This window comes from Ahaetulla prasina, chromosome 1 (assembly GCF_028640845.1).
Source record: "Ahaetulla prasina isolate Xishuangbanna chromosome 1, ASM2864084v1, whole genome shotgun sequence".
NCBI classification, from domain to species: domain Eukaryota; kingdom Metazoa; phylum Chordata; class Lepidosauria; order Squamata; family Colubridae; genus Ahaetulla; species Ahaetulla prasina.
In genome coordinates this window covers 141565523-141579675 of record NC_080539.1, presented here as the reverse complement: position 1 = coordinate 141579675, position 14153 = coordinate 141565523, and the positions used below count along the sequence as shown (strand labels likewise).

At 37.0% G+C, this 14153-nt stretch overlaps 1 protein-coding gene across 2 annotated transcripts in view; it reads right to left on the bottom strand.

The window, feature by feature from the left end:
- Positions 1–3155: 3155 nt before the first annotated feature.
- Positions 3156–14153, bottom strand: part of BMP5 (bone morphogenetic protein 5) — a 59118-nt gene continuing 48120 nt past the window's right edge. Inside the window, exons 4-7 of one of the 2 annotated variants that reach the window (XM_058176901.1) lie at positions 13491–13697; positions 9314–9390; positions 7703–7813; positions 3156–6355 (exon numbers count right to left, since the gene is read on the bottom strand). In XM_058176901.1, coding sequence (XP_058032884.1) covers positions 6206–6355; positions 7703–7813; positions 9314–9390; positions 13491–13697 — 545 coding nt within the window. In that variant the 3' untranslated portion in view covers positions 3156–6205. The remainder of the gene's footprint in view (positions 6356–7702; positions 7814–9313; positions 9391–13490; positions 13698–14153) is intronic. The other variant, XM_058176911.1, reaches the window with a different exon arrangement.

The window sequence follows — 14153 nt, the reverse complement described above, 5'->3', positions numbered from 1 at the left end:
CAGGTCATGTCGAAGGTCTCTCTTTCCCCAGATAAGCTGGCAGTCTAAACCGACTCAAGTCAATTGGGAGTTACCCCTTAAAAACAATTAGCTTCGAAATAGTGCTACATGCTTGCCCTTAATTCACTACATGTCTTTGGGGAATGTACTAAGTAGCTCCAGTGGTTAATGAGAAGTTGTTGGAAACTTTAAACTAATTAAAACTAGATTGGGTGCACTGATCTTAGGCATTGACTTGCAACATGGTGTTTTTTTTTACATGATTAATTTTTTTTGTCAAAATGGAAAGACCCCTGAAGCATGTTTTATCAATTACTGTAAGAAGCAATTTTTTTGTCAAAATGGAAAGACCCATGAAGCATGTTTTATCAATTGCTGTAAGAAGCATGCTTGGACACATGCAGCATGCAACTCCACTCCCAACAGTGGAGCATGTAAAAATATCTGTGCCAATGTTCTCTCCTTTGCAATGGAACAATGGTAGCAGTACACCAAAGGAGTGTTCTCTCTTCCTCTTTTCTTGTTTAACCTTTGTTATAATTGGTTAGAACTGTCAATTTTTGTGGAGTGTGTGTGTGTCTTAAGCTAAACTTCAGTGCATGCAGGTATATAACCTATCTGTATTCTTTCTGAGCAAGCTTTCTTCAATGCAATCTCCTTTTACAACAGAAAGCAGATCTTAGGCTACAGCTCTGTATTTTTAATAAAGGGCTGGTTTTTTTTTTTTGTTCAAAAAAGTTTTATTTTGACATTCTTATCCAATAACATATCCAATAACATATTTAATGTACCATCATATACAATTAATCGGATCTGCCCGGTCACCACCCCCTTCCTTTTCCTTTTACTCTCCTTCTCTACCTTCTTCTACTTTCCATAACCATCCTCCCCCTCTCTTATCTACATCCTCTCCTCTTTCCTCCCTACTCCTTTCTTCTCCCTCTTCCCCTCTTCCTTCCTTTCCTCCTCCTCCTCTTCTCTTTCCTCCTTCTCTCTTCTACTTCCTTCTTTCCCATCATTCTAAAGTAGTAGCCAGGCAGGTCCGATCTTACATTAATTATACATCTTCAATCATCTTTGTACATTAACTATCAATCCATTTTCTGCCCCCTCCCCCCCCCCTCCCCCTCCTCCCTCCCCCCAGGACTTCCGAGAACTGAATACAGGGTATAAAACTAACAACAAGAATTAAAATCTAGCACAAATCATAATCCATAGTCATTCCTTAAAACCTCCACTCCCCTTCCAAAGACAAAGAAGATACTTTTCTTCCAATCCATTATATATCAGACCATTCCACTCCTAGAGTTCTCAGAAGTTTCCGATTGAGTTAGTGTTTATTCTTGAATAAAGTACATAGTTTTTAATATCCAACCTTCATCAATCAATATCAAAACAACGTTCCATCTTCCAATATTCACCAAGGGTTCTTCTAAAATGTCTTTCTTCCCTAAGCAGTCTCTCAAAAATAGTTCATATTTCCAACTTAGTTTCTTTAATTTTTCTGTCCAACCTTCAAGGGTAAGCAATAGTCCATCTTTTCACATCTTTAACATTTATATATACAACAAATAATATTACAAATATCCAAAGTATCAATTGTAGTAGTTAAAATCTTCACTTTACCTTACTTATATCAAATAACATTATTAAAATTACACCTATAACTTATCCAAAATATATCTATTATAACAATTACATTCTAATTAACATTACATCCATCTCTTAAATATAATATTTAATCCAAATTCCTAAATTTTACTATCTATCCTCCAAAATTAAACAATATTCCATCTTCCTATTCCTTTATACCTTAAATATATCAAATAGTACCCCTAAAATTACACATTTATATCCACAATAAATCATTTACAAAAATTAACCATAATCATATATAATAAAGTTAAACATTCTCCCTCCCCTTCTTCTATCTTACACATTTTCGACCATCTATTCACCATTCAACTTAACATCTGTTAACAAAGAATTCCCAATCTTTAATACATTAGTATAAAAATCTCGTGCTTTACAAATTGTGTTGAGAAAATACTTTCTTCCTTTATAATTCAGTGTTAAACCAGCTGGAACCTCCCATCTAAAATATATCTGATGTTTCTTAAGCTCATCCACCAGAAAGGCAAATTCTTTTCTCTTTCTTAACATTTTAGGAGGAATTTCCTTCATCATTATTATATCTTGTCCTAATATTTGAAATTTATTTTTATAAAATGCTCGCAAAATTCCATACCTAATCCTCTTATTTGTAAAATAAATAACCACATCTCTCGGTAGACACTTCTGCCTTGCCCACCAAGAATTAACACGATAAATTTTTTCAATATTAACTTCAAAATCTTCTGGTTCCACTCCCTCTATCTGAGCAAAGGCCTGAATAAAAATCTCTTTCAAATTTTCTTCCTTACACTCTCTTATTCCTCTCACCCTTATAGCATATTCCATTAATTTATATTGTAATATAACCCTTTCTTCCTCTGCCTTATCAGCCTTAACCTGAATATCATCTATTTTATTTTCTAAATTCAAATTAATTTGAACTTCATCTATTTTCCTTTGCAAATCTGAATTAATTTGGTTAAATTCATTCAGTCTTTCTTCTGTCTGTGTACTAGATAACAATAATGGGGTAATTGATTCCTTTAATTTTTCATCTCCTACTCTGCTCTTCCACCAAATCTTTAAAATCCAGTATTTCTTTCTCCATTTCATTAAATTTTTGATCTATTTCTGAAAGATGAGCCTCCATAAGCTCCTGTAAAAAATTCCTTAGACTTTCTTTAATATCCTCTCTCAATTTCCGTACCTGAAGTGAAGAAATTTCCAATATTTTAGAAGTGGTTAAATCTCTTTGCTTAAAAGCCATTTTTAAACTAAGTAATATCAAGAAGAAGAAAAAAAAAAGGGGGGGGGGAATAAAAAGAAAAAAAAAACCAATAAATTTTTCTTCTTAAACACTGTAAGAAAAAGATAATAAAAAAAAAGAATAGATTTTTAAAAAAAGAATTCCATTTAAAAAAAAAATCTTGTTATTTTCTTCTTAAAGGTTCCACGCCAGCAATTGTAATCAGCATTTCCTTAGCTTTCACTTTCAAAACACAAAACGCCATCTTTCTTCATCTCCACTCTTAAATACAAATAACTTCTCTGTCAGGGAGTTAAAATCATCTTACAAACAAATGCCAGCCCTCCTGCTTTCGGCTCTTTCCGTGTTGACAATTTATCAATAATCCTCTTCAGTCACGGAGATGGACGCTGCGTTTTGCTCTGCTTTTGCAGAGGCGTTCTGGATTCTGGAGCTTTTTTTGAGCTATAGAAGGAGCGTTCCCATCAAACCACCAGAAATCATTCTGGGGCTTTTCTTGGGGGCTCAACTTCAGCTCAAATGCTCATCATCCCCCTCCTTGCCCGAGGGTAGAGATTTACGAGCTGTTGACAGCAGATTAACGCTGTCTAAACAGCTCTCACAGAATCACAAAGAACGGGCGGACTGAGATTGCCCGCCATTTAGCGCAGCGGAGCCACCCGGAAGTCCTATAAAGGGCTGTTTTGAGTGAGCACAATACTTCTAAATCAAGATAATGTAATCCAAGAGAAAAGGCACAGCAAACCAGCTAGTATTTCAGGTTTATTAGGTTATAAAATATAGACTTGTATTTCAACAGGACATAATATAATCTTCCATTTCATGTACTTAAAATGGTACACCTTTATTCCAAAATATATTATTTAATGTACCCCCCCAAATACACTTCAACCTTTATTTAACATAAATTCAGCTCCAAATACCATAATCTTCTATTTAAGTCCTAAACAAATTCGTTTTCTTTCTAAACAATTCCCAAATTATTTTTAACCATTTCTTAAAGCATGTAATGGGATGTGTAAATGACATAAGAGGGGAAGAGACGCTGCCTAGGAAACAATTAGTTAAGAGAGGCAGGAGCCTCCAGTGGCTTAATGGTCTGAGAAAGAAACTTAGGAAGGACCAGTTCTAATGGATCAAGCAATTAAAAGGGGCAGTGGAAAGTTTATACTGTCAGACTTGCAAGATTCTGTTAAAGTAGACTTACAATAGAGTAGAATCTAGTCTAGTTTCCTATCTAATTTATTTGGGAGGGCTGACAAAACAGCAATTTGGAGGAGATACCAGTAGGGATTTATTTACTTACTTATCAAATTTATAAGCCACTCATCTTGGGGTTCGAGATGACATTGAGTGGCTACATGTACCGCAGGAATATGTGCACTACAGTTTAATTAAAACTGTGATAAATTAGGATAAAAGTGTCCTCACATCAAACTCTGCTTTTGGCAACTTCATGGGCAGAGTCAAAACAGAGTCAAAGGCAATACATGCCTTATGTCTCTCTACAGCACAAGAGTATTTCAACGGATTTAAGGTAACAAAATTAAGAATCTATATCAAGGTTTTAACCCTGTTAAAAAAGAGATAAATTCATTTCTCTAAAGTGTGCATAACACCTGAGCACATTATTCTGTATTTCCCTATTCCATACCATCGGAATCTTATTAAATGTGATAAACAGCTGAGCCCATTATTCTATGCTTCCCTTATACCATAACAGTCTTATTCAGAGGTCTTCAAACTTGGCATCTTTAAGACTTGTGGACTTCAACTCCCAGAATTCTTCAGCCAGCATAGCTGGGAGTTGAAGTCCACAAGTCTTAAAGCTGTCAAGTTTGAGGACCCCTGGTCTTATTAAATATTGCTTAAAGGAGAGAAATACAGTGTAAGTCCAAGTAACTGTGCCGTCTGTTTTCAACCAAGCTCAGCTCTATCCAGCAGCAGATCCCCTGGAACTCTATGGGACTTACTTCTGAGAAGATATGGATAGAGTAGTAATGTTCATGGAATAGATTAACGGAATGTTTGCTTAAATTCCATAATGCCCAGTGGAAATTGAATGCATTTCTGTCTCATGATCTGTGGCTTAGAGAGGAGGCTGGTTCATATACTAAGAACCACACATTTTGCAGACGTGTTAGAGATGATGGACCAATCACATCTACCTGAGGTAAAAAGGTTGTACTCTATTTCCCCCCCTCCCTCTCCCATCGCACAAAGTCAGACCTAAATTTTGGGCACGGGCAACTGGCAGAATGCCCAAAGTTTCATGCCTCCAGGAAGGGCTGCAACCCACAAGCAAAGGGAAGGAGATTATGGTTCCTACGGTTACACTATTATTCTAGGGAAAATAGCCCCAACAATTGTGCGCAATCTTTCAGCCCACTGCATTTAGCTACCATTTGTTTATTTAAACACAGTTCAACTTACTTTACCTAATGGGGCAGAACTTCTAAAAGGAAAATTGTGTTTAGCTAAGCATTTTTAAAAAAATGTTCTCAGTGCTTACTCTAAATAAATAGCCCACCAAAGTTTTCATTGGCACAATGTAGCCAAATGTATTCAATTTCCTTTAACAATATAAAATAGTCACAGGAGTTCTGGATTTTTTACCTTGAGAGGAAGGAGGTGAGGGAGGGAGAGTGGAAAGAGAGTATACAAAAGCTTTATTTTATAAAATGAAATAAATCTCAGTACGGGTACCAAAAATTTGCCTTCAATGTTCTACTACTTATATATAAACCTATATAATAAAGCATTTGAAACGACATTCATATAAAAGAAAGGATATACCTTTAAATAAATAAAAGCTACTATGTACATTATACTGTACACGAAAAGAGATGTGACATCAGTGGGATTAAGTTACCTAATATCCTTATTTTCTCCATTAAAAAAACAAAAAGGAAATTCTTGGCCTTACTCAACATTATACAGCTAGAATTTTTTCTATCTTTTTTTTTGTCTTTTAATTTTCTTATCTCCCTAAATAAATCCCCTTTGGAGAGGTTTATCTTAATGTTAGTTATGATTTTCTTGCTCTTTGTGACAGCCACATTTCCTTCCCCAGATGCTTACAAACGAAGCCGTACCTAGAGGATGGGGAGGGGGGTGGCAAGTGCCTGGTTGCAGTCCAGTTGGTGGTGTGACGGACTCCATATAGGAAGAACTTCCGCTCCAGGATACTGTCGGAATGAACTGATCTTCTTCTGGGAGAAATATTGTGAAATGGTCACTCCAATTCCTCTACCATCAAAAAAGAAACATGCAAAAATAACTGTATAATTTCCACTTTATGACACTCTGTTTTGCAATTGAATCCTAGTGGCAGCCGCACGATCGTACCACCATGTTCCTGTACTTTTTCAAAATAACATTGGAACTGTCATCAAAATAGAGGACAGAGATAGCATTCAGTTTGGTTGGAGCACAACAAGGCTTTGGGACATGATCAGGAAACATCAGATGGACCTGAAAGTCAAAGACAACAAGATACAATCATTTTACTCATTCAACAATCTGTTGTAATGACTCCTATAATGAGCAATAACACACACTGGGTTTTTGTTGTTGTTGTTGTTGTTTTACTGGGAGAGTCACAGTCATATTGTTAAAATGTTTCTGATTTTAATACTTTGCAGTGAAAAGTATATCCTGCTTTTAATAAGAATATCAATGAACCCCAAAGTTTGCCCTGTGGCTGCTTGAAGGTTTAGAGCAGGGGTATCCAACCTTGGCAACTTTAAGACATGTTGACAACAATTCCCAGAATTCCCCTGCCAGCCATGTCTTCTCTCTCTCTCTCTCTCTCTCTCCCTCCCTCCCTCCAGAGGTGGGTTTCAGCAGGTTCAGCCAGTTCTGGAGAACCGGTAGCAGAAATTTTGAGTAGTTTGGAGAACCGTAAATAGTAAAAATTCTGACTGGCCCCACCCCCATCTATTCTCTGCCTCCTGAGTCCCAGCTGATCGGGAGGAAATGGGGATTTCCCCTGGATTGTGGAGGGAATGGAGATTTTATGGAGAATCCCCATTTCCTCCCAATCAGCTGGGACTCAGGAGGCAGAGAATAAATGTGGGCGGGGCCAGTGAGAATTTTTACTACTGGTTCTCTGAACTACTCAAAATTCCTGCTACCGGTTTTCCAGAACTGGTCAGAACCTGCTGAAACCCATCTCTGACCCTATGTATTCTTGTATCAGGTGCAGAAGGCAATTCCTCTTCCTCACCACTGACTGGCTGCAGCTGCATACTTCCTGTCCCTCTCTCCCCTCCCAAGCCTCTGGTAATGGGTTGATTTAAAGGAGGAGAAGGAGGAATAATTTACTTATTTTATTTTTTTTATATTTGTATTTCTAAACTGACCTTCTCCCTCAGAAAAACATTTTTTTCCCATAGCTAAAGGGAGAATCTATCCAAAGACTGTGCAGGATAAAGAAAATGGAGTCTGGAGTAGCTTGGTCCTAAAATATTATAGGGGGAAAAAGTGGAAAGTATAAAAATACAATTGTAAAATCCATAGGAGCTTCCCAAAGCATCACTGCTTACAGGTGGTCTTTCAGAAATACAACACTGTTCTTGGTTTCTGTTTGAAATGAAATGTTAGCACAGCATGCCATATTACTTCTTTTTCTTTAAAGCTCCCTGAGGAAGAAAAAAACATTTTAAAAATAGGACCAAATAGATATTTAAATTGCCTGAAAATGAAGCTCCACTGAATCTGTTGACTGATTGACTGATAAATAAATATTTGTATTTATTATTTATAAAATATTTCTAAATATTATATGTTTATTATTTATAAAAACAGATGAAAACATACCAGTGTCTGTACTATGGCATGATTTGTGGCATTCATGTGAGCATTGAGAGGAAATGAACATTCTCCGTCACAATAAAATGCAGCATAACCCTCTGGAGCTATAATCCAATCCTATAAAATAAAAATGAAATGTTTAAATGCAAATTTTCCATCTCAGTCATCCCTCAGTTTTGGTTAAAAAAAAAAAAATACCTGAAAAATGCCTGAAAGTTGAAATTCCACATACTTTCAGACCTATAATTTTCAGGACTGTATCCTCAAGAAGAGCTACTGTGCAAGACCTGACATATGTAATATGTACATATGTCATATGCATATATGTGAAATCTCTCAGCCATCTGTCCATGTGGTTTTCTTGGCAATAGTAAGAAAGTGACTTTTCATTGCCTTCATCTGGGGTATTTAGTCAATATCCCAGCCTAGCTTAAAGCCTTCATAATTTCAGATGGCTCCCCATCCAACCAGATCTGAACCTGTTTTGCTTTTTCAAGATCAGCCCAGCCCAGTCAGAACTGTTTCAGTGTTAAGGTACACATTCGGCAATAGTTAAGAGTCAGTAGTTGACCTCATATGTTAAATTTCAGTATGTTAGGAAACGTTTTTACTGTAGTTTGTTACTAACTTCAAACTACAAACTTCAATTGTTTGGCTTAAAGATAATTCAAACCATAAACCTGAGTATGTTAAGCAGTCTGGACTCGCCCATCGCTATAAGCCAAGTAGCATAATAAATCTTGGCTTTGTGGCCATCCGTAAGGGGCACAGAGGACCATACAACCATGAGGATGGCTAGATCTATAAGAGTGCAAAACCCAATCCCCCCGCCTTGTAATAACCAATGTTAAATAGACATTTTAGGATTTTTATCCTTTTGATGTTTAATTGTCATTAGTTTATAATTTTAACAAATTTAATCCTAATCTAATTTTAATGTTAATTTTCACACGTTGCTTTATTTATCAATTATATGGCATTGTAGACTGAAGGCAAAAGGAGAAGGAGATGGCAGAGGATGAGATGGTTAGATAATGAACATGAATTTGGGAAAACTCCAGGAATCGGTGGACAGGGTGGGCTGTGATTCATGGGGTCACAAAGAGTCAGACACGATTTAGCGACTGAACAAGGACAAAAATACCGCCCAGAGCTCCTCTTTGAGGGAGATGGGTGGTTTAGAAATATGAAATGTAAGCAGATAAATAATGTGATGAACGCCCTGTGCCTATGAAAGCTAAGTATTGCTCAATTGCTGTGGAGCACAGAGTAAGCTACAGACTCAGCACCCAAAGAGCAGAAAGTCTCTTGTCCTCTTTTAACATGATAATGTCTAAACTGTATGATAATCCCCAGATTATCATTTGGTCTTTCGAAATGAGAACTGGATTTGTCAGGAGAACCATAACGTGTAGTGAGAATGAGGTGTGTACGGTAAGTATATGAGGTAAAAAGACAGGAAGGAAATACGAACTAGACATCGTTAGTTTTCTCTTACTTTTCTTCCTCCTTCTTATCTTTTCCTGCTCTTTGCATAAACTTGCCTGAGCCAAAGGGTAGATTTATAGATGAAGAGAAGGAAAAGGAGGAGAACAGAAAATGGAATATCATCTCTACCTGCCACCCAAGGTCTCGAAAGCTCACGTAGAGTTCATGTTTTCTGCAGGCCTGCTTCTGTTCACTTGTGTTATAATCTGCAAGGGGTGGGGAGAGAAAGCACATAGCACAATTGCTTATTGTAAGCATTCATTAAGCCTATGTTATTTGTTCAGGTTTTAAACATTCACTCATTCCTTCAGGAGATGTTACTGTCTTGTGTAAAGCATGCTTTGTGCCATTCTGCTCAGTGCTGGAATTGATTCATAAGAGTATTGTCCTGTCTGGTTTCTTTTGAACAACTTTTGGATTGGATCTATGATCTATTTATTTATTTATTTATTTATTTATTATTTAAATTTGTATACCGCCCTTCTCCCGAAGGACTCAGGGCGGTTCACAGCCAAGTAAAAATACACAATACACTATAAATACAATTAAAATACAATTAAAAAACTTATTAAATTGGCCACAATTAAAATTTGGAGATAAAACCCATTAAAAACCCATAACTTAAAAAAACTAACCCAGTCCAGCGCAGATAAATAAGTAAGTTTTAAGCTCGCGGCGAAAGGTTCGGAGGTCCGGAAGTTGACGAAGTCCTGGGGGGAGTTCGTTCCAGAGGGCGGGAGCCCCCACAGAGAAGGCCCTTCCCCTGGGCGCCGCCAGACGACACTGTCGCGCCGACGGCACCCTGAGGAGTCCCTCTCTGTGAGGGGGGGTATCTACTACGTCATACCAATCCCACCCATTCCTTTCCTGGTCCTTTCATAGGAATTATAGCTGGTGCAGATGATATAAACATTCTAGCAACGATTCTCCATTTTAGCTACTTTAAGATGAGTGGACTTCAACTTTGCTGGCTGAGGAATTCTGGGAATTGAAGTCTGCACATCTTAAAGTGCCCAAGATTGAGAAACATGTTCTATAGAGTGTAGAATGGTGCATATTTTCAGCATTTAATGAGTGGCCATTTTTCAATAATTTCACTTGATTTCACTTTGACTGTATGACTATAACTTGTTGCTGGCAATCCTTATGATTTTTATTGATATATTGACCATCAATTGTGTTGTAAATGTTGTACCTTGATGAACGTATCTTTTTTTTTTTTATGTACACTGAGAGCATATGCACCAAGACAAATTCCTTGTGTGTCCAATCACGCTTGGCCAATAAAAATTCTATTCTATTCTATTCTATTCTTTTTGGAAAAACTGAATTATATTGATAGCAGTGAAATAACATTGTTCTACACACACTGCTTATCCAGAAGGTCTTCAAAAACCCCGGTCTCCCCACAAATCCTTTAGGCATTCTCTCCTCCCCCCAATAAAAGTTTCCTGAAATGGCCCAACATATCACTTTGTATTTCTCCACAGTCCCAAAAAGACTAAATACAATTTGAAAAGAAATGAGTGTTGTCTAGCTGTGAAAAAAAAAATACAGATTCCAGCATACTTAATATAGAGCTAGTATTCCATCTCAAGAAAAAATGAAATGCATTTAGACTGCAGGGTTATTCTGAATGCCAAATTACTAAACTGAAATCCATACTCCTCCTTGCCTTTCTACATTTCAGATGAGGGAAGTGTGGGACATTATATTACATTTCATGTAAATGGCTAGGGTGACATTTACTTTATAGGATCTGGTGTGAAAGTTCCAATTTCACTGACTGGGCCTTCAGTGCTGCATTTGCTTAGGAATCTGCTAGGAATCAAAACCATGGGATATTACGGATGAATAAAGTTTGTCCCCAAATAATTTAAAAACTGGAGTTGGCAACTGCCCTCCAGCCCTTTACATAAATCTTTATGGAGCAGAAAGAGGGAGGGGGGTACTCTTTGAGGGGAAGAGAAAGAAATCTAATTTGAAACTTGTCAAAATACCCATAGACAAGCAAAGCCTATTTGAGATTGACCAGGAGAAAAGAGGGTTAATAAAAAAAAGACAAGTTTAAATATAATATCAACAAAATATGCACAGATTTAATAATGATTATACTGTTGGGCTTCCATCATGAACACACACTGGGCGGAAATTACATTGAATTATACCATTTCAATACAGATGTGATTTGTGCTTCATTTATTACTGAAGAAATCTGGAGAAAGGTGCGGTTATGTAATGAAATTGGCTGCAATTCTGGCAACAATGCAATTTGGAAAGAAGCATGGCATTGTTAGCTGTTATCCTTTGTAGGATATTACAAGAGAAGAGAAATAGACTAGCAGCCACAAGAGAGTAACTAATATAATGTCTGCTTCTAGCCTCTAATGAAATTCTACTGATTTGTTTAAAATCTGATGTGGGTTTTTTTTATATTTAAGCAGTACAGTCTACCTCTGAGCAATATGTCCATCCCCCATCACCTGAAGGTATGGCTATGATCTGTACATTTTTTTTTAAATTTACATTTATATCCCGCCCTTCTCCGAAGACTCAGGGCGGCTTACAGTGTGTAAGGCAATAGTCTCATTCTATTTGTATATTTACAAAGTCAACTTATTGCCCCCCCAACAATCTGGGTCCTCATTTTACCTATCTTATAAAGGATGGAAGGCTGAGTCAACCTTGGGCCTGGTGGGACTAGAACCTGCAGTAATTGCAGGCAGCTGTGTTTTAATAACAGGCTATCTTACAGCCTGAGCCACTCAAGGACCCCTTGACCCCTCATGATTTAGACTTCACCTGGAAGATGCTCTTAGGACAATGGTTGTTGAATATTGTGTACTGTATGATGGAATGTGTGATTAGAACGTATTTGTCAGATGTTTCCTAATGGACTTATAGTGGTGTATGTTCTATTACAGCATTAGTAATATTGATGGCATACAAGCTGTGGTAAGGATGTTTGTGTCTCCATATAATAGAAATGAGTATGGTTTTTATATCTGAGAGGGCTGGACACTATGTCAGCATTGATCCTACTGACATGGAGCCACCAATTATGTGGTGCCATCACTAAACAAACAGCTTATCCTTTCTTATTTTTTTGTGAACTAATGTTATCTACAAGAATGACTCTCATATAAACTTCTCATATATGCCAGTATCATTAACTAAACAGGATATTTGAAATTCTTGTGTATGTTCTTTTCTTTGAAAATAAACACCAGACACAGTGTTTCTCCTCTGCAGAGACCTGACGTGATGTAGTGTTCATTGGACTGGAGATTTCCATGCTCAAACATGCAGCTTACTGAGTGACTTTGGACCAGGCTCTCTGTTTCACCCCAAAGCATCCCATGGTGCTGTTTATTGCAAATATAAAATTAAGAAAATCTTTTATGTTTGCCACTTGAGGAAAGGTAGAACATAAATACGAAGAATGAGAAACGTGACCTTGAAACATTGTTACCTACTGTATAAAATAAGTCATTTTTCCATCTCTTCAACATAAATCAGTGGGATTTTTAAATACCCAACTTTTACTAACATGTCTAGAATTTTTCCAGAAGCAATCAGAAAGCCCTAAAGTATTCAAGCCATTTGAGAAATATATGTAAGATATGCTGCTAGAACATGTCTATGCATTTTACCTGAATTGTGTGCCTTAAGGCATCGCGGGAAGATGCCACCTAGGTACATTCTTTCAAAAATAACTTCTGCAATGAAAGCCTCACCAGAAAGGTGATTTAGGATGGGGCCTATGTTATTGCAGGTAAAAAGTTACAGTGTGTGTTGTCCTGCAGATAAATGAAGTCCTAGTTCCCAGAAATAAAAACACCATAGAGAAAGCTAGGACAGAAATTCTCCTGACACTCTAGCTTTCTTTTTGGAAAAAATCATTTGTTTTCATGGAGGGGTATTTAATCATGGCAGCTGCCAGAAATTAAATTAAATTTCTTACGAATTTTTTTCTGCTGCATGCCAGTCATCCAATCTATTGAAGAGCCAACACATACAAACAATATATGCAGAAATCAAGAAGGATGTGGGCGACTTTTGTTACATAATGCAATACTTAAATTTTTATCATATGTTCAATTCTACCGGATGAATTGGAATAACATAGATGGGAAATGTAACTTGGTCCACAAAGATGAGATCAGTTGATGCTAGGCGTCTGAACTATTAATTAAACCAACTCTGAGCTAATCACCTAGAATTAGAGCCTCTCCGAAGAAAATTACTCTGATTGCCTCTTAAATAGGACAGTGTTCCATAAAACAGGGTACCTTGTCACTCTTACCTGCAACACCTGACATTCTTGAAGTATTTTGTGAGTTGCTGGACTTGCTGCGATTCTGATTTTTTTTCTTAGGGTTGGCAGCTCGGACAGATCGAAAAAGGACTTCACTTGCTTTAAAGAAGGCAACCATGAATGGTTGCTTTGACTGAGGACCATGCCTGCCTATGAGACCAGCTGCTTTCACACTGATACTACGACCTACAAAAGAAAGAGATATGAAATAAGTTACCATTAAACAAAATTCATATAACAGGTGAATAATATTCTAGATAAGGTATGGGTCTATAGAATAGCATATTTTGTGGCTATTACAGTACCAGAAATATGTAATGTTTCTGCTATAGTTCCACATAATGGTGACAAAGGCGTTAGCTGAGCAAAAAGCTCAGATCATCCTGTTTTTACAAACTGGGAAAAATAAATTGAGAATCCTGTATGCCCAAATTGCCCACAAGAGAAATAAGAAATGGAGGTAGTGTGTATATGTTTACATTTCAAGACATAAATATTTCCCAGGCATTACTCATTTTTTTGTCAGGACTCTGAAGTTCAGGTACAGCTGAGGCTTCAGTCTTTCAAGGAATAATATATAATCGAGGGTGAAATATGACATGATCGACTCTGATTTTAATCTCGAGGGATCTGCGTATTTCTTTATTATAT